The sequence below is a fragment of the Cydia fagiglandana genome, chromosome 24 (assembly GCF_963556715.1).
Source record: "Cydia fagiglandana chromosome 24, ilCydFagi1.1, whole genome shotgun sequence".
In the NCBI taxonomy this organism is placed as follows: domain Eukaryota; kingdom Metazoa; phylum Arthropoda; class Insecta; order Lepidoptera; family Tortricidae; genus Cydia; species Cydia fagiglandana.
The window spans coordinates 7,450,362-7,470,718 of NC_085955.1; the positions used below are offsets into that span (position 1 = coordinate 7,450,362).

Sequence of the window (20,357 nt, forward strand, 5' to 3'; positions counted from 1 at the left end):
ATATATCGTGGCAATTAACGTTTAACAGGCTATTTTCATGTAATAATTAAATTATTTCAATGTTTATGAATTTGGCCATTTAATTTGCAAAGTAACAGCACTTCAAAGATTAAACCATTAAAAATGAACCTACCTACTATACAGAACTATACAGAACCTATCTACGAGTACTAGGCGAACTCAAACTAGGCGGTCACTCCCGAATGACCGAAATAAACCCTAAAAGGAGTACCTACTATTAAACCTTTATTACATACTTTTTTGATTTCACGGTTATTCATGATTACAGGTCAAAAATCACCCGAGGCTGTCTACAAAGAATACAGAGCTGCTCAAAAAGAAAATAGAATATTAAAATCTAAATTAGTTAAGTCAATAAAAGATAGTAAACACTATAAGGCAAGACTCGCCACCGTTTGTAAGTTGTTGGAAGGACAAGACAATATTAATAGAGTTACTAAAAATATGACCCGGGCAGGAAGAATCTTTACAACTATGCAGTATCGCCAAGCAAAAAAGAAACCTAAGGGGAGACGCTACAACAACGAAGAGAAAGTTTTGGCCTTATCAATTTATAAAAAAAGTCCAAAATGTTATAACTTGTTATATAAATACTTTAGGCTGCCATCGACAAAATCCCTCATGATCAGGTCATCTAAAAAGGCAAAAGCCTAAGTAGTAAAATTCCTAGAACGCACAACAGCTAGCTAGCAAAATGCCTGAAACGCACCATGCCTGCTTTTTTTATTACCTAAATCGCATTAGGACCTAATAGCAAAATACCTGAAACGCACCATGTCTGCTTTTTTGATTACCTAAATCGCATTAGGACCTAGTAGCAAAATGCCTGAAACGCACCATGTCTGCTTTTTTGATTACCTAAATCGCATTAGGACCTAGTAGCAAAATGCCAGAAACGCACCATGTCGTCTAACAGGTAACCTACCTACCTTTTAGTCAGCGATATAGTTCATCCCTACAACTTGTATGGTGTGACTATTTTGACACTTTGACTGCTACGAACTATATGACGCTGACTGTACAGTCGCCATCAAATGTATCGGAGCGGTCAGTGTTGTACAGTCAGCAAAAATGTACATACCAGCAGCAGCAATATGCAAATTAATAAAAGTAATTTATAAGATATTAATTGTGATAAGCCTATTTTATTGACTTTAAATTACATTTTAAATTTCACTACCTGCCAAACGCGTGGTACGGTCGCCATCAAATATATCGAAGCGGTCAGTGTACTCAAAAATATCAGACCATGATTTTTATAACCAAATAAAGGCTTTGTTAAGATATTTGTGAAGACCTTGGCCACTTCGATATGTCTGATTGCAACTGTACAACAAAGTTTTAATAGAACATGAATCCTGCGTAGCCTGCACATTTTGCGACTTGCACATCACGCTATGTGATGATGATGAGATAATTATCATGGGATTAACTGCGTATATGATGTACATTACCATCAAAACTACCACCCAAATTTGGATTGAACGAAATCTAGTAAGTAGTTTTTTTTTAATTCGTCATAAATAACTTTTATGTTATATGTTACTTGCTGCTACGGAACCCTTCATGGGCGAGTCCGACTCGCACTTGGCCGCTTTTAATTTAAATAAGGGAATGTTTCCTTTAATTAAAACAAGCTAACTTTTAAGGATTTAAGCCCTCCAAGGGCCTATTTCACCACGGTGACAGGTGCGACAAATGTGAAAGTGTCCATTACTGGCTTTGCAGGCGTCCATAGGCCACAATTACCACTTACCTTCGGGCGGGATGTGTGCTAAAAAAACTTAATAATTTCGCCAATAAACAGATATTACTTTCGCGAAGAGCTTGTCAAATTGTCACAATAACACTACAATTGTAGCGGGTGCCGGGTGGCTCTATACTCCAATTTTTAATTCAAGACTAAAAAATCTACTATAATGATGCCACAGCAACAAAATTTTCGTATTATAGATCCCTATTTTGTAAAATACACGTCAAGATAATTTACTTATTGGTGTATACAGGACAATTGCTTATCAGATATACTACAATTTAGGTAAATCTAATTTAAAGTATATTGCCATTCAGCTGTTTTGCGTTTTAGACATTACATAAATTAGGCAACAGCATATTTTGTGACTCTGCTACTCAGACATTTGACGTTTTGGATGATTTAAGTCTTAGGCATTATGATTGTAATGTATTTTACTTCTTAGGTATAAAGCTTCTTAGACATCCGTTTCAGGCATTTTGCTACTTAAGCGTTTTGCTTTTTAGATGACCTGATCATGAGGGGACAAAATCGTTAAAAAACTTATTATCTGATATAAAAATAATGCCTGGTATTAATAATTGTATTTTCAATAAATTAAAAGAAACAGTAGGAAACCTTATTGAAGAAGACCGATTGTGCACATTGATTTTTGACGAAATGTCATTGACACCTCATGTACAGTATAACGCAGGAACCGACGAACTTAAAGGCTTTGTAAGCCATGATAGTTCATTCAAGATTGCCAACCATGCAATGGTTTTCATGGTTAAGGGAATTAAAAAGAATTTCAAGCAACCTGTGGCATACTATTTCACTCAAAGTTTAAAAACAATTGAATTGAAAAACATTATAAAAGATGTTCTTAAAGCGATCCATACTACCGGACTTAAAGTAATATGTACAGTATGCGACCAAGGGGCGACTAACGTCAGCGCCATCAACAGCCTGGTGAAAGACACGAAAGAGAAATACATCCGAGCAGGTAAACAATGGCGACAGGAATGTTTTGAAGTAGACGGGCAGCAAATTATACCGCTATACGATGTGCCACATCTTATTAAGGGTTTACGAAATAACCTTTTAAACAAAGACTTGCTATATAAAGATTCCGATCAAATCGAAAAAATATTAAAATGGGAATACTTTCAAAAGCTCTATGAAGCGGACAAAACACGAGGAGAGCTTCGGTAAGCCAGCATGAATAATTACATTATATTATATGTAGGTATATTTCTATTGTTCGGGCATTCATTTCTTGATTTGACTGTCAAATATAAAAACCGGCTAAGTGCGAGTCGGACTCGCGCGCTAAGGGTTCCGTACCATTACGCAAAAAACTAAAAACAAAAACAAGGTTGTTGTATGAGAGCCCCACTTAAATATTGATTTTATTCTGTTTATAGTATTTGTTGTTATAGCGGCAACTGAAATACATCATCTGTGATAATTTCAACTGTCTAGCTATCACGGTTCATAAGATACAGCCTGGTGACAGACAGACAAAAAAACCGGGCAAGTGCGAGTCGGACTCGCGCACGAAGGGTTCCGTACCATAATGCAAAAAATAAAATAAAAAAAAAGCAAATAAAAAACGGTCACCCATCCAAGTACTGACCTCTCCCGACGTTGCTTAACTTTGGTCAAAAATCACGTTTGTTGTATGGGAGCCCCATTTAAATCTTTATTTTATTCTGTTTTTAGTATTTGTTGTTATAGCGGCAACAGAAATACATCATCTGTGAAAATTTCAACTGTCTAGCTATCACGGTTCGTGAGATACAGCCTGGTGACAGACGGACGGACGGACGGACGGACGGACAGCGAAGTCTTAGTAATAGGGTCCCGTTTTACCCTTTGGGTACGGAACCCTAAAAACGGTAATTAACCATGATTTTATTGATTTTCAGGAGCCTTCACAAACTGACAGAGGAACATGTAAATCCGATGAAGATAAAAAAAATGAGAGTCAAAATGGCAGCACAAATATTCAGCCACAGCGTGGCAACTACCGCAGATCATTTGATTGCCAGAGAACTCTTGGCCGAGGAGTGTCGGCAACTGATTACTCCAGTGCTTTTATTTGACCAACAATTTGATAGTTTAAACGCTGGCACTTTCCATGAGCCCAATGGAAAAAAAATTCCGAGGAGCAGTAAAAAAAAACACGGATCATCATAAATTATGGAGAAAAGCAATATTATTCTTCAAAAACTCAAAATTTATAGCAAAAAAGAAACACGGCAACAAAATCCGATTAGTAGAGACGACAATACCAACAACTAAAAATATTATAAAAACTATAGAGGGAATGCAGGCGATTTGTAAATTATTAAATCAAAAATATTCTTTGGACTACATGTTAACACGAAATTTTAATCAGGACCCGGTTGAAAATTTTTTTGGAAATATCAGGAGTTTGGGGGCAAGAAACAACTCACCAACCTGTACTTCATTTGAAGGTGCATTTAAATCGCTACTTTTAAATAATTTTAGTTCGCATCAGTCTATTAATGCAAATTGTGAGGAAGACTTCAATTCTTATTTACAAAGTTTAGATTTTTTTTTAAATGAGAAAAAGGTAACAGATAAGTCGCCAAAAAATACACAACTTGAAATAGGCGAAAACCTAGTTGAAACATTAGTTAGTACAACAACAAATAACGCCTATTCCTCTACGCAGGCGCGATATGTTTGTGGCTGGGTCCTGACTAAATGTTTAAAAAAAATTGTAAAAACATGTGAAGTATGCAGAGACACTTTGCTCGCGAAAGATGACAAGGGAGAGGATACACTGATGCAGGCTAGGGAGTATTCTAAAAAGCGATGGCTTTGCTATCCTTCCGATGCACTCTATAATAGTTTTCGAGAAATTCAAGACGCAACAGTTACTTATTTAAAAACAAATTTAACAAAAAAAAATCTAAAAGAAAATATAATGTTTTTGACGGATTCATTTATTTCCTTTCCCTCTAACTGTGAGGAGCACAGAGAATCTTTAAAACAATTCTTCACGTCTACGACGATTAATGTCTTAATATTTAGTTGGTGCCGCTCTATTAATAGGATCTTGTCGGGAAAAGTAACGTACAGAGAGGACGATGATCCATTAAAGAAAAACGCTCAAATCTATTATAATACGCATAAAACTAAGAAATAGTATATTAAAATAATACAATTGTAACTAATTAAGTATATCGCTTCACTTCATACAACAGCAATAACCCTCTTGCAGAGCATGGGAAATGAAGTAGATTATTTCCAAATCACGTGCATTTCCTCAACAGTCTGTCTTTACAAAATGTTTAGTTGTTAGTAAATATTGTGGTTTCTACTTGTCGTCTCAGATTTTATTGCCTCTAGATCCCATTTGTAGGTCATTCCAGTGCCTCCAGAGTGTACCAGCAGATTTCCAGGAATGAGCTGAAGCAGACTGTTAGAACTGTCACGGACTCGCATGAGTGAGGCAGTGCGTCTATCGCAATGAACGCGTCCACTCCTCCGCAAACATCCCCAAGGCGCTACAGTAACGTGGCAGTCCCATCAGCATGCGGAAACCATTATTGTATTGGACACGCAGGGCATTGAGGGTCTGCACGCGTAAAAGGACTGGCAAAAAGCCTTAAAAAGGGTCTTTTGGACATCCCTGTCACACCGTGCAAACCTACACGACAGCATGTTGCACCTTACTGACAATGCCCTGCGCTCCCTTTCTATGTCAGCATCATCCTGGAGGTCTTCGGTAACCTAGTGCCTAGGTACTTGAACTGTGAAACTCTATTTAGAGGAACACCACATAAATAAACAGCAGGAACTGACGTATACTCCTTTTTGCCTACCTTGAAAACGAGTAGTTCGCTCTTCTTGGTGTTGTACATCAATCCATGGGCCACGGCATATTCCTCACAGATCTTTGACAAAATAAGTTATGTTTTTGCTTTGTAATTTAGACGGTGCGAGAATTCGCATGTGTATTTCGTATATTGACTAGGCCGTTGACTGATTACTTTGGAGCTTTATGACAACAGCTACCTGTATATGTAACTGAAATACTGTGCCCTTTTATAAGCTCCATATGTGACGTTCCATGGTCAAAGGTACCTTATGGCGGTTATGGAGTTATGCATACCCCAGTAATCTACAATAAATAAGCTATCGTTAACATAAAAGATCAACCTCCTAAGTTGTATAGTTACAGAGATATGATTTTCTGAAAATAATCTTGTGAAATGAGCAACTTTACGATAGAGAAGTTTTAAGTTTAGCCGCCTAAAAACTATGTTCCTGAAGTAAGTTACATAGTTGACTACAAATAATAATACCATATACATCTGAGATTAAAAAAATGTTGCGACTTGTTCTGTAATAGAATCCTTTGATATCGCCTGATTTATGTGTATACTAACCAATCTCTTGAAAATAATGTTTTCTTTCATTTTCACGATTGATTGGAATGAGCTCTAAAGATTTAAATTTATCTATTAGAAAACGACACTGAGAGACAGTTTAAGCAAAAAAAATTTTATGTAATGTTATGTGTACCTAATATGAGTAAAATAAACGTCTTTGAGTTTACGTTTGACTTTGAATTATATATTGCACTTTTTTCCTTGGCTGTACAGTGAACTATATAAGTGGTATTAATTTTTTCACCTGATTTTCTTGCAATTAGCTGAAAAAATGGATTAATCTCATTGTAGTTCACTTTACAGAAGCTTCAAAACTATACCATAGGATTTACCGCGAAAAACGAAAATTGAAATGTCGTTATTTGCCTCTTAATCGCTATTTCGCGCGCACATAATATGCACTTACATGAAATAGCGATTGAGAGGCAAATAACGACATTTCAATTTTCGTTTTTCGCGGTAAATCCTATGGTATAGTTTTTATTTGTATGCATGTGTGCACTGTGCACGCACACATACGTAAAGGTTAGTTGAACAAAAATCCGCTTGTGGCGTTGGTGTAGACGTTTTTTGACATTTACTCGCGAGTTGGCTCTCTTTTCCTATACATACTTATTATACTCTTTGAACAACAATGACATTGACATAGACACCATATAGACCACAGATATAGACATATAGACAATAAACATAGCTAAAGAATAATGCGGCCGAAAATCCGTCATGTTTAAGTCCCCCATTCACACTCCTACCTTGTAGTCTGCTTCATTGGGTAGGTTGTCTATGGGGGTCGCGGACTACGTGCAAGGCCTGTTCACTTCCTAAGAAAGTTATGTCCCCAAATAATTGCGCATGTGTGCGCCTGAAGCTTCTATGTGTGCGTTGGCCTCCGAGAAAAAGTTGCGAGTAATAAAAATAAAAACATTTTTCTACAGCAACATTGCTCCCAACTCTGATTTAAACTATCACGAATTTTATACATAATTAATCATAAAACGGGACTTAAAACGCTTAAAACTTAATTACACGCGATTAAGTTTTATAATGAATATTTGCTTCCAACTGTCTTTATCAATGTTCATAAAATATATGGAGGGTAGGTACGTCTACCCACCATAATAAAAAAATATATTTGTCAATGACTCTGTCCAACTGCTGTGGTTAAAGTTCATAACGAACATTTTATTTATTAAATCTTTAAATAATAAATACAACGTAGCGGTACAACCACTTAAGACTGTAAGTCTGTACCTACATAGATTACAGCAATGCACATAGAAAATGTGCTAAATGCGGAGCAACGGCTGTTGAAGCAGCCAGAGTGAAATTTATACAGCTTTAGTGGGTTCAGAAGGAACCGAGTCATAACGCATCTGGAAAGCGTATTAATTAACCGTGAAGAAATGTATGAATACAAGTTAGAAATCTGTGTAAAATGCCGTGTGTAAAGTGTAGTGTATCTGTGTGTAAAGTGTAATAGGTAGGCATGCCTAATGTTATTTGTATAATACTGAAAACTTTGTGAATACGCTTTATTAATGTCTATTTTTATTAAGTTGTCAGGGTTTAATTTTCAGTGTATATTTCTATATGTAAAACATAATACAATGTTATAAACATAAATATGCCTTTTATTTAAATCAATAGTCAAACCACAAACAAGGGATAATATTTGCATCTTTCATATATTTCGTGATATGAAGATAACAAATATGTTTATCAACATAATTACTATATACCTATAATACCAATACCCGCCAGGCTAAACCGGTTGTTAACTTTAGTTCCATTGGTACACATCGAGGGCGCCAGTAGTATAAACGTATAAACGGTTGGGGACATTTTTTTGTATGGAGTTACCGTTCTTCTCCTAGTGAGTATTATATTCTTTGACTACGTGCCATCCTACAACACTAGGATGCTTAGAGGACATAACCAGTGGAGACGCCATGTCTAAAATATTCGGTACAAAATAGTCTGCCGTTTTTTGCGGGGGAGGGGCACTTCAAATGTATAGGTACGTCATGTCAGATAAACGTCAGTCCATACATATGGTTGACATGTGGTTGACCATTGGCCGCCTATTTTCGACAGAGGGGAACGCCTGTTAATGGCGGCTCCATTGTTAATTACTCCGAGCTAGGATGCCTCTTGGGTCCTACAAATCCTACAAGCCCCGCCCACCGCTGTAGTCCGCCGCGCAGGATTGTGTGTGGGTTGTCGTCGTTGCGGACTGCCCTGTTTGACGTATGAGAACAGTGCGCGCCATTTTTTTTTTTCAATTTATAAAGAAATTCGAGGTTTGTGGGACCAAAAATCATCCAATCACTCCAACAAACAATGGAGAAATAGGCATTGCAACAATTATTACCAAACTTAAGAAATATGACGCTCTCTGGCGAATTTTTAGCAGTTTCTTTTCCCACACTCTTTTATATTTTTTATCCAATAACAAGAAAATACATAGCAGAAGAGCTATTTTCTTTTTTTTTATTGCACGTAACATTTTCAAGAGTAAGTAGGCCGACACTTCTTGTGAGAAACGAAGCAGTACTCTGATGATGGACGGCAAAACAGTACCGTGTTGTTACCGTGTGTGAGCTAGAATATTTTTCTTGCTCCGTAGTCCTGCAAGGCGTACTACAATGTTGGAGTGTGAATGGGGGGCTTTAATGTCATTGTCAGTCTGTCAGTATCAATGGCCCAACCTTTTCTGTTCTCTTTCACGACGCAGCAACTAGTATCATTTCTCTCTCCTCGCTCTTTTAAAATGCCGTTTGTCAAAAAAGGACAACCATACTGTTGACAAGGTGGACTTCAAATCAAGTGTTGCCTTTCTTGATGCGCCCAGCTTGTGTATGTTGCGTAAAAGCGTATATGTGTGCTCTTTTAGGGATGTGAAAAGTCGATTTTAATCATGTTATATATCGATAAACGCTACACAGCGGAACGAAATAGCGATTCATTGAAGCTTCAATGTCTTCGTTAAACATAAACATAATTGAAATGCTAATGGATAATGAATATATTATAATATAATTCAATTATTGCGGAACACCTGTTTTAGGAGGTATTTATGTATTTTAATTAAATATCTGAACTTTCCCTTGGTTCCCTGCTGGGGCGTGACTATAAAATTGTGATCTGATAACCACAATAAAGAATAAAAGCGTTTTTGGTCATTTTAGGTATCGTTAAGCCTTTGAAGTAAAATTAAAATTGCAAGAAATGTCGATAGTTTATCGATATGACTTTATCGACATGGCTACAGCAACGTGGGCCTCATTGTTAATCGTACACTAAACAAAAGTGGCAACAGTGACAGCTCGCTGAGACACCGTCTATATATATATTATATCTATGGTCAGTATTATATTATATCTATGGTTCAGCCATCAGTGTTGCCAACTTGGCATAAATGATGCCAGATCTGGCATATTTTCACTCGCTTTGGCACCAAAATTTTCCATTTAGCATCTGGCATATTTTTTAGCATAATTTAGTCTAAGCCAAGTTTGCACCAACTTGGCAGCAACAATATGCGCCATCGCCTTATGTGGTTCATATTTTCATAAGAATTTTGACTTTTGTGGACGGATGGACGTCGACGGACTATATAAAGCTGGTCAAGCAGATCTTGTTAGTAGAAAAGTGGCGGAAAAATTGAAACATGTATGTGTTTTAAGTGTCTAATTTCAAGTTTCAATTTAGCATTTTATTCAGCTTATTTCAAAAAACTTTGGCATAATTTTGGCATAATTTAGACATTAGTCTAGCATTTTTTCAAAATCAGAGTTGGCAACACTGTCAGCCATGGTTCAGCCGTTCAGCCGGTACGTCTTGTCCTGTCAAAAACCCGTGGTGAAGTTTCATATTTCAGTGGGTGAAAATTAAAATTATTTTGCTTGTGATTGAAAATAATTGAATATGCCAGTGTGTAGTGTTATAGGGTGCGGCATAAGAAAAACACCAAATCAGCCATCTTTAACCTTACACAGGTATGCTATAATATACATTAAAAAATATTGGTTATTCCTGGTTAATAGTAATTGGTATGTTCCTATGAAATTTAAGGATGTTTCACATTATAAATAGCAAAGTTCTTATGTGCAGTTATAGGTCATGAAGTGATTTGACTTATTTAACTATATTTTTACGCTTAAATAATATTAACATTTTAGCTACTGTTGCACATTATTTATCGACTTTGATATTCATATTCATATTCATATATTTATTGATAAAGATAATTCATTACACGTCAAGAATACAAATGTCAATCATAATTCATTAATTATAAATTAAAAATCAAAGTACATACAATGTAGACATCAGAAAAATGCAATAACTAGTTAATAGCTTAATATTAACAATATTTCATCGCGACAAAAAAAAAAAAGCCAAAATTAAATTTCTCACTAAAATACCTACTGCAAACATAGACTTTACTATTTACATATTTACATTTTGTGCGTGGATCGATGACACTTTATCGAAAAATTCGTCGATGGTGTAACAGGCCATTTCCAATAATATTTTTTTGATTTTATTGGTTTATTATGATTGTTTATTTATATTTTCTTATTTTGTCATGCTACCCCGCTAAAAACCAACTAAATTATCTTAATTAAATAATTAAAACATATTTTATAGGTTGCCAAGAAATGAAATTAAAAAGAAAAAGTGGCTGGAAGCCATTGGAATGGAAAATATAAGGCCAAGAGTAAAGGATACTTTCATTTGCTCGCTACATTTTGATGAAAAATGTTTCAACAAAACTTTGGATGTGACCCGACTACGAGATGAGGCTGTGCCCTTCGTAAGTTAAAATGTATATACTTTTATAGTTTATATTGATATACTTGTTGCTGCTACAATATTATTAATATAAGGTGTATTCGGGTAATACCGAATGACGGATAATTCCGAAATTCAGATGAAAATCACCCTTAATTCCGTCATAATAAAAGTCTCTTCTCGGAATTATCCGACAGTTTTGAACATTCGGAATTACCCGAGTAAACTTAATGTACTAGTTACGACTTGTTGCGGTCCATGTCATTCTCATTCTACGTAGTTATTATAGTAAAATTTATGGTATTTAAAAATTTAGTAGTAGTAGTAAAACACTTTATTTTACAAAAAACAAAACAAAACAGGAAAAATAACATTCGTCATTAGTACAAAGGCGAACTTATCCCTTTAAGGGATCTCTTCCAGTTAACCTTTGAGCAATTGAGGGAGAATTGGAGACGGAAAATTTATCACTTTCATGTCTACCATTCTGTCCAAAAAACGTATTTATCAATAAAAAATAAATATTATAGGACATTTTTACACATATTGACTAAGTCCCACAGTAAGCTCAAGAAGACTTGTGTTGTGAATATGTATATCCGTACATGGCGGGAAGAAGTTGATAACTCAAGATACTCTATCGAAGAAATTTGAACTTTAAATAAAATAACATAAGGTTCAAATTTCTTCCATTTTTTCCCACCAGATATCAACTTCTTCCCGCCGTGTACACGGATATACAATATATAAATACTTAAATACATACAAAACAACCATGACTCACAAACAAATATCTGTGCTCACCACACAATTAAATGCCCTTACCGGGATTTGAACCTAGGACCAGGCTTCACAGGCAAGGTCATTACACACTCGGCCAGACTGGTCGTCAAAATCTCAAATATATATTTAATTTAAAAGAGAACTTTTATTCCGAAACTGCTGGGTAAATGCAGAAAATTGCTCTTTACCTGTACATTACAGGAAAAAGAAGTCTGTATGTAAATTAAATTAACATAAGAAATATTTAAAAATTGTGTAATGTATGGAACCCTTAGGGCGCGAGCCTGACTCGCACTTGGCAGCTTATTTATTTCATTTTACTCTCTTTCCAGCCTTGCAAGAAAGCCGCCACTACAGTTACTATCCCTGCTGCTAGAACTTTAGAAGTTGGAATTCCAGTAGTAAGTTTTTTTTTACACAATTATTACTTAGGGTAAAATGAAAATTCCTGGACTGGCCATTTAGAAAAAATAAGTCGTCTCATATATCTGAATATTCAGAATCCAGAAACTTCCAGTATGGCCCACGGCAGAGATATATATAACTCCGTATAAGATAAATAAAGTCTAAGAAAAAAACGTGCCTCGGATGTCAAGCAAAAGTCACTGTCGAATAGATGGCGCCATATACCTTTGGCCTATTGTCGTTTAGATGGCGTTGGCGACACCGTTTGATATTTAACAATTTTAACACGTATCAGTGAAAGAACATGGGTCATTGTGGAACAATAAAAATTAATAATCATATATCCGTAAACATATTTTAATTCATTTATACATTTTCAATTTTATTTTAAGTTTTAATCGTGTGTCGATAGATGGCAGTAAATGTACCGTGACTACAAAATTTACTTTGACAGGACCCCTCTATACTATCTATTCTTTTTGCCCACGGACTATTAGCAGGCAGGGCTCACTCCGCGATTTCGTCGCTTTGCTACAGGTAGCTAAAAGTACATCCGTTCGACCCCAATTTTGAGGTTTGCCATAAGCCGCGCGTGGCGCTGTCGCCACCTAGAGCGGCCATATCTGTGCTGATCGTGACAGACGCGTTTTGTTAGCGAGTGAGTCTTCTGTGCCTAGTACTATTATTTATTCTGTGCTATTAGCCAATATGTAATTGAATTCTCTCAATTATATTTGTTCTACAGCAGTAGCGTCGAAACTACTGTGCTAATTTGATTAATGATTTGGATGAATCTATCAGCTATATTTAAGTTATATTGCAGTGCCCTACAGGTTTCATAGCTGAACCAATATGATGTACCAACCTATGTAATAACCTATGAAAGCAAATACACTGATTACTGGTTACCGTTTGAAGTGTTTCGGTTTTTACACTGGGTGAAATTTTACCACACACCACATTTACTAAAATTTTACAACTAAAAAAAAAGAATCATTTACATATATATTTGCATGCTTCTAAATGTCTCTTGTTTTAATTGTAGCTTCCTCTAAAGACTGGACCTGCATTGAATCCTGCTCCTGTTTCTGGAACTTCAGGAGTTGCAACATCACCAGTAAGTAACTTCTTTATGTTATACAGGGATAGCATAGAGAAATATAGTAAGACAAGAGTGCTCACTCCATACATTAGTTTTGGTACCAAAAATATTAGTATTTTCATAGTCAACATCTAGCATCGAGTAGCGGAATTATCAGTACCGCTACTCGATACTAGATGTCTCTCAAGTGGCGACCAACGAAAATTGTATTGAACAACAATTTACAACTAATATTAGATGCAGAAGGAGTTGAAAATAGAGTTCCGGTTAATCCATTTATAATATTAGCTGAATTGTTGAGCATTAGACTTTTCGGTCGCCGCTACATCTATTGTCAAGTAGCAGTACTGATAATTCCGGTACTCGATGCTAGATGTTGACTATGAAAATACTAATATTTTTGGTACCAAAACTGATGTATGGAGTGAGCACTCTTGTCTTACTATATTTCTCTATGGTAATAGCTGGATAATTTAAGGACTGGCAATTTTTGGACAATGATTCCAGTACCAGTTTTGCTCGCGACTTTGTCTGCGCAGAGTTAATAGTTACTTCAGTTAAGGGGCCCACAGATTGCAAGTTCACCGGACGATATCAGCCTGTCACTGTCAGTTGTTCGGAGCTGTCAAATTTTTTTTTAACTGACAGTCCCATATTGTCCGGCGAACTGGTAATCAGTGCAGGCCCCTTTAGTCATAGTTTTTAAACACAACTTTTTTAATACACAGCTCCCCCTGACGACGGCTGCCGCGTATACTGGCCCTTTTGTTTCCGTTACTAGTACTTCAGGAGTGGATAATCTACCGGTACGTATCCTACAATTCCTACACCATGACCCTCCTTACGGCGTCCTCTGACTGCAACCACTCTAACCGTACGCGCCCGCGCTAGTTAGGTACGCTCATATTAAAAAACCGGGCAAGTGCGAGTCGGACGCGCGCACGAAGGGTTCCGTACCATAATGCAAAAAAAAAGCAGAAAAAAAACGGTCACCCATCCAAGTACTGACCCCTCACGACGTTGCTTAACTTTGGTCAAAAATCACGTTTGTTGTATGGGAGCCCCATTTAAATCTTTATTTTATTCTGTTTTTAGTATTTGTTGTTATAGCGGCAACAGAAATACATCATCTGTGAAAATTTCAACTGTCTATAGCTATCACGGTTCGTGAGATACAGCCTGGTGACAGACGGACGGACGGACGGACGGACGGACGGACGGACAGCGAAGTCTTAGTAATAGGGTCCCGTTTTACCCTTTGGGTAGGGAACCCTAAAAAAGAATCATATACATATATATTTGCATGGCTCTAAATGTTTCTTGTTTTAATTGTAGCTTCCTCTAAAGACTGGACTTGCATTGAATCCTGCTCCTGTTTCTGGAACTTCAGGAGTTGCAACATCAGCAGTAAGTAACTTTTTTATGATATATTTCAGTACCAGTTTTGCTCGCGACTTTGTCTGCGCAGAGTTAATAGTTACTTTAGTTAAGTGGCCCACAGATTGCAAGTTCGCCGGACGATATCAGCCTGTCACTGTCAGTTGTTCGGAGCTGCTACATTTTGCGTTTAACTGACAGGCCCATATCGTCCGGCGAACTGGTAATCAGTGCCCCTTTCTTTAGTGATAGCATGGAAGTCTGGTTTTTAAACACAACTTTTTTAATACACAGCTCCCCCTGACGACGGCTACCGCGTATACTGGCCCTTTTGTTTCCGTTACTAGTACTTCAGGAGTGGATAATCTACCGGTACGTATCCTACACCATGAGTCATTGACTCATGCCAAGCCGTCATGGTAGCCGTCGCCAGGGGGAGCTGTGTATCATGACCTTCCTTAGGGCGTCCTCTAACTGCAGCCACTCTAACCGCACGCGTCCGCGCCAGTTAGCAACGCTCATATTGAAAAACATTCGAATGCTTACTGTACAGTCGCCATCAGATATATCGGACAGTGTTGCCAACTCGGATTTTGAAAAAATGCTAGACTAATGTCTAGATTATGCCGAAATTACCCAAATATTTTTGAAATATGCTAAAAAAATTGCTAAAGTGTCACTTGAAATTAAAACACATACATTTTTCAAATTTGCCGCCTTTTTCTACTGACAAGATCTGCTTGACCAACTTTATATAGACCGTCGAGTCCATCCGTCAACAAAAGTCAGAATTCATATAAAAATATGAACCACATAAGGCGATGGCGCATATTGTTGCTGCCAAGTTGGTGCAAACTTGGCTTACGACTAAATTATGCTAAAAAATATGCCAGATGCTAAATGGAAAATTTTGGTGCGAAAGCGATTGAAAATATGCCAGATCTGGCATCATTTATGCCAAGTCGGCAACACTGATATCGGAACCCGCTCTCGAACGCCCTGACAATAGAGGCGTGTTCAGATATTTGTGAGCGCCTTGCCCGCTCCGATATATCTGATGGCGACTGTACCCCAGCTCTAGCACGTATTGACAAATTATTCAACTCTAACTTTGTGATCGCCTACGAATACGAAACATAGTGTATTAAAATTATAATCATTTTTTCCAGGCCGAAGCATATACAATAAAAAAACTGGAAGCTAAATGTGATTTCTTGAGGAAGAAAGTAAAAAGATTAAATGAAAAATTGCGGCTGCAAAGGAAAAAAATTGCAGAGTTCCAGAATGTTATAAAAGACCTACAGGAAAGGAATCTAGTCAACAACGAGAACTCTATAGTTTTAGAAGCCTGCGTGGGTCCCAAAGACTTTTTAAAGAGGCGAATTTTGAAAAGTGAAGGCATGCCTTTGGAAAAACAATATTCAGAGGAAACTAGAAAATTTGCCCATACACTCCACTTAATTTCGCCGAAGGCCTACAATTTTGTGCGACAAACGTACAATACATGCTTGCCTCATCCAAGGACTTTAATTAGGTGGAAAAAAATAAATGCGGAACCCGGCCTTTGTGATGAAGCGTTTGCAGTTCTTCGGAACAAAGTTCAGGCTAACGACACACCAATTGTGCCCTAAATCTCTAAGGATAATTTGTTAAATCTTATAGTTCTGAGCGTCTAACACCTAGAGACATTTACACCTCTAAATATTATAGATTTATGTTCTGTGTTTTTTCGTGTCTGTATTTTTTATATAATACCTCTCTAAGTAAATTGTAATACGTGAGGGGTTGTGCACAAATCACGCGAGGTGTTTTTCGGCTACTTTTTGACCCGGAGGCCCCTTGGTGATATTTGGTGAGGTTTTTGGCTACCCCCCTCCCCCCACACAACCTCACGTGTATTTATTTGAAATTTTTTCATTCGGCCTAATTTTAAAATAAATAGGATTGTATAAAGAAAATCTTGTTTATTTTTCTATTTCCGTTAAATAGACTCGCTATTTTGAAGTGCAGTGTGAAGATTTATGTTTAACGAAACCGAGAAAAAGTATCTACTCATGTGGTAGGTTTTTTTTTTCTTAGTTTCGTTCACTGTAGAAAATACACGTGAGGTTTCTTTATACCCCCCTCCTCCAGCGTGATCTATCGTGATTTTTTCGTGACCCCCCTCCCCCTATTGAACCTCGCGTGATTTGTGCACAAGCCCTTAGTTTGAACTGCAGTTAGTTGTATTTTATGAAATTGTTGATGTACTGTCATTATTTTTTGTTTGTATGTAAATTCAATGTTGACGTGTAAAAGTGCCCCTGTGGCGTATTTGCAGAATAAATGTTGAAGAAGTAGAGGAGCGGAAGTCATTCCTTATTTTTGTAATTAAATAAATGTTCCTTGGTACAATGCCTCAGGGGCCTATTTTAGATTTAAGCTAGTTATTAATTTCGTTTAGTTGTACCACTGTATATACAGGATGAAATTTAATTCACTGGCCAAATTGAAACACCCGAAAGAACTCGAAAAAATATTAAACACGTGTTTTTTCTTTTAATACCGCTCAGTACATTTTTTTCGAAATAACTTATCATCAAGTTGTCCTAAAAACCTCGTACATTATGGTGAACCGACAACTACCCAACGAACGCTTGTCTTCTTGCACTCCCCTGTTGAGGGGTGTGAGGTGGCCATATCTGGGCTTCGCCCATTTTGGCAGGCTCTTTCGCGGGCTGTGACAACAGCCCGGTCTGTTGGGGCCGACATTTAAGGTGTCGGCCTTTTCTTCTCTTCTCCTTTCTTCTTGTTGGCCATCATGGCTTTGTGGTCATGTTGGCCAATCTGCGGCTTTGTGGAACTTAAGGGTCTGGTGGCGGCACGAGCTCGCGCGGTTGGGCTCGTGTACGACGGGCGTCAGGGGGGCGGGCGTGGAGGGGGGCTATACCCTGCAGCAGTGGGTGCTGGGACGAGTCTGCTCTCTCGAACATCCTGCGAGCTAGATGCCCGATGAACTCGTCCAGGCTCTGAAGCTTGAAGACCCTGTAGAGAGTGACATTCCGCACTCCGCGTGGGGCTCTGACTATTGCTCGGAGGCTGAGCGTCTCCTGCGCTCTGAGTCTCCGCCTGCTTGACTCGGCCGTCCTGGCATACCAGGCAGGAGACGCGTACGTCAGCCTCGATCTGATGTACGTTTTATAGATCCCCAGCTTCGTGCGGATGGGGAGGCTGCTGTGGAGCACTGGACGAAGCAGGGTACGCGCCGTTTTAGCTCGTCTCACCGCCTCCTCCGTGTGTTTCTTCATTGTGAGGCCCCTGTCAATGGTGACCCCTAAGTATCTGGCCGTATACTGCCACTGTATTTCCTCGCCCAGGAGTTTGAGTGGCGGCGGGTGATGGGTTGCTCCTGTAAGGAGCGCCTGAGTCTTCGTCACGTTCACCGAGAGCCTCCATTTGGTCAGCCACTCGGGTAGGGCGTCAAGCTGGCGCTGGATCTTGCGTGCGGCGTGGTGCGGTGACATGGACGACGCATAGTACGCTGCGTCGTCCGCGAAAAGGCCCAGCTTGACGTCGCCGACCACCGGGATGTCGTCGGTGAACCAGGCGTAGCAGGCGGGCGACAGGCAGCTTTTCTTTCAGCAGTCCTTGTGGGACTCCCGCTAGGATTGGGCGTGCTGAAGATCTGGCATCTTCAACTGCCACTTGGAAGCGCCGGTTGGTGAGGAAGGAGCTCACGACGCGGATGATTCGGCGTGGGGCCGAAGACGTTGACAGTTTGGCTAGCAGGCCCTCGTGCCAGACCCTGTCGAACGCCTTCTCCATGTCCAGGAATACCGCGACGACGTGCTCCTTCCGGCTCATCTTCTCCGCCATGAAGGAGAGGACTCTTGTTAATTGCAGCGTTGTTGAGTGTTCCGACCGGAAGCCGAACTGTTCCGGTCTCGGCACTATGTGCGACTGGAGTCTTCCGAGCAGGAGCCTCTCGAAGACTTTCGACAGGGTACTGAGCAGTGTGATAGGCCGGTAGCTCTCCGGTCTTCTCCTGTCCTTCCCCGGCTTCGGCAGCATTATGACCCGGCCAAGTTTCCAGGTCTCCGGGAAGTGGCCCGAGCGCATGATCCCATTGAACAGGCGGGTCACCGCCACTATGGTGTGCTGTGGCAGGTGACGAAGTGCCATGTTCGGGATCGAATCGGCGCCCGGGGCCTTCTTCGGGTTGGTCCGTCTGGTTGCGCGTCTAACTTGGCTGGGTGTGAAGAAGACCGGGTCCTCCTCAGCTTCCAGCGGTGGCTCAAAGTACCCTGTCAGTTGCCTCTCCACCTCCTCCACGTGGGCTGCATCCGTTGTTGGGTTGGGCTGGAACGTTCGCTCCAGGTGGTCTGCGAATAGTTCCGCCCGTTCTTCGGCCTTGTAGCATAGTCTCCCCCCTGCGTCCATAAGTGGCCTGACTGCTTCCTTGGTTTCTCCCAATTGCCTGCACAGACGATGTATTGAGGGCACGTCTTCGTCTATGCTGGCAATGTGGGTCTCCCATTCGGCTGCTGCGTTCTGGCGGAGCTCAGTTTTAACCCGCTCCACGAGGTTGTTGAGTTCTGCTTTCATGGTAGGGCAGCGGGTGTGCTGCCATCTCCATCTCAGCTGGCGCTTCTGCTGTATAAGATCCTTAATCGCCGCCGGCAGAGGTTTGCATCTCTGGCTGGCGGGGATGATGCGCGACGAGGTTTCCAGCGCCAGCTGGATGTTGCTGGTGATGGCAGCTGCTGCGGCCTCTACTTCCTCAGCGGTGGAGACGGGTCCGGTCTGAGGGTTTGCAAGGGTTTCGGCGAAGGTCTCCCAGCTGGTTATCCTCTTCGCTTTCCTCCTTGGGACGGAGTTGGGGGCGGCCTCTATTACCATCAGCACCGGGCGGTGATCCGATGGTAGGTCCGGTAGCACCTCCAGGTGCAAGATGTTGTTGCACTCTTTGTGCACCACGAAGTCTATAATGTCACAGGTCCTCTGGCCGTCCTGATAGTGTGTGGGTTCTTCAGGTCCTGTGACGTCGTAGTTTGCGTCTAGGAACACGTTGTAAAGTGCTCTTCCCGCTGTGTCGATTTTTGACGCATTCCACGCCGTGTGTTTTGCGTTCCAGTCCCCTGCCAGGATGGTCGGCCCTGGGGACTGGAGTAAGGCTCGGAGCTCCGCTCTTGTGCTGCCGGTGGAGTTTGATGGAGGTCTGTATATGGAGTACAGCCGGAGGTCTCCATCTGCCACCCGGATGTCGACCGAGCGCCTGGAAGGAGTCGTAGGGCACGAAGTCGACCGGCTGGTAGATGATGGTGCGGCGGACCATCACGGCCAATCCGCGGAACGGGTGTCCCTCTCGGTTAATCTCGTTCCGCTGGTACACCACATATCCCCCCATCTTCAAGTCTTGTTTTGCGAACGTTTCGCTGACCAGCAATATGTCAATGTTCTGCTCGTGTAGGAAGTTTCGGAGCAGGGCTTCCTTGCTGGTCAGCGACTGGGCGTTCCAGAATACCACTCTCAGGCTACAGTTGAATGCGCTGGGGAGGTAATGCAGTCTTCTGTAGGGCGGTCTGGACCGCCTCTGGGCCCTGTATCGCTGCGGCTCGGAGTAGAGCAGCAATCATTGCTGCCAGATCTTGGCTCCCTTCCGCCTGTGTTGGAGCAGCGGGTGGGGCTTCGGCTGCGGCTTTTGTGTTGGGGGGGGGGGCGTCTTCTTCTT

General features: G+C 40.2%; 1 protein-coding gene across 1 annotated transcript; it reads left to right on the forward strand.

Annotated features, from left to right (window-relative positions):
- The first annotated feature begins 10,022 nt into the window (after positions 1-10,022).
- On the forward strand, positions 10,023-17,495 carry LOC134676227 (THAP domain-containing protein 1 B-like). The gene is made up of 5 exons (XM_063534549.1): positions 10,023-10,181; positions 10,837-11,002; positions 14,618-14,677; positions 14,942-15,019; positions 15,817-17,495. The coding sequence occupies exons 1-5, from the start codon at positions 10,111-10,113 to the stop codon at positions 16,276-16,278; spliced, it is 837 nt and encodes a 278-aa protein (XP_063390619.1). The 5' UTR covers positions 10,023-10,110; the 3' UTR covers positions 16,279-17,495.
- The last annotated feature ends 2,862 nt before the right edge of the window (positions 17,496-20,357 follow it).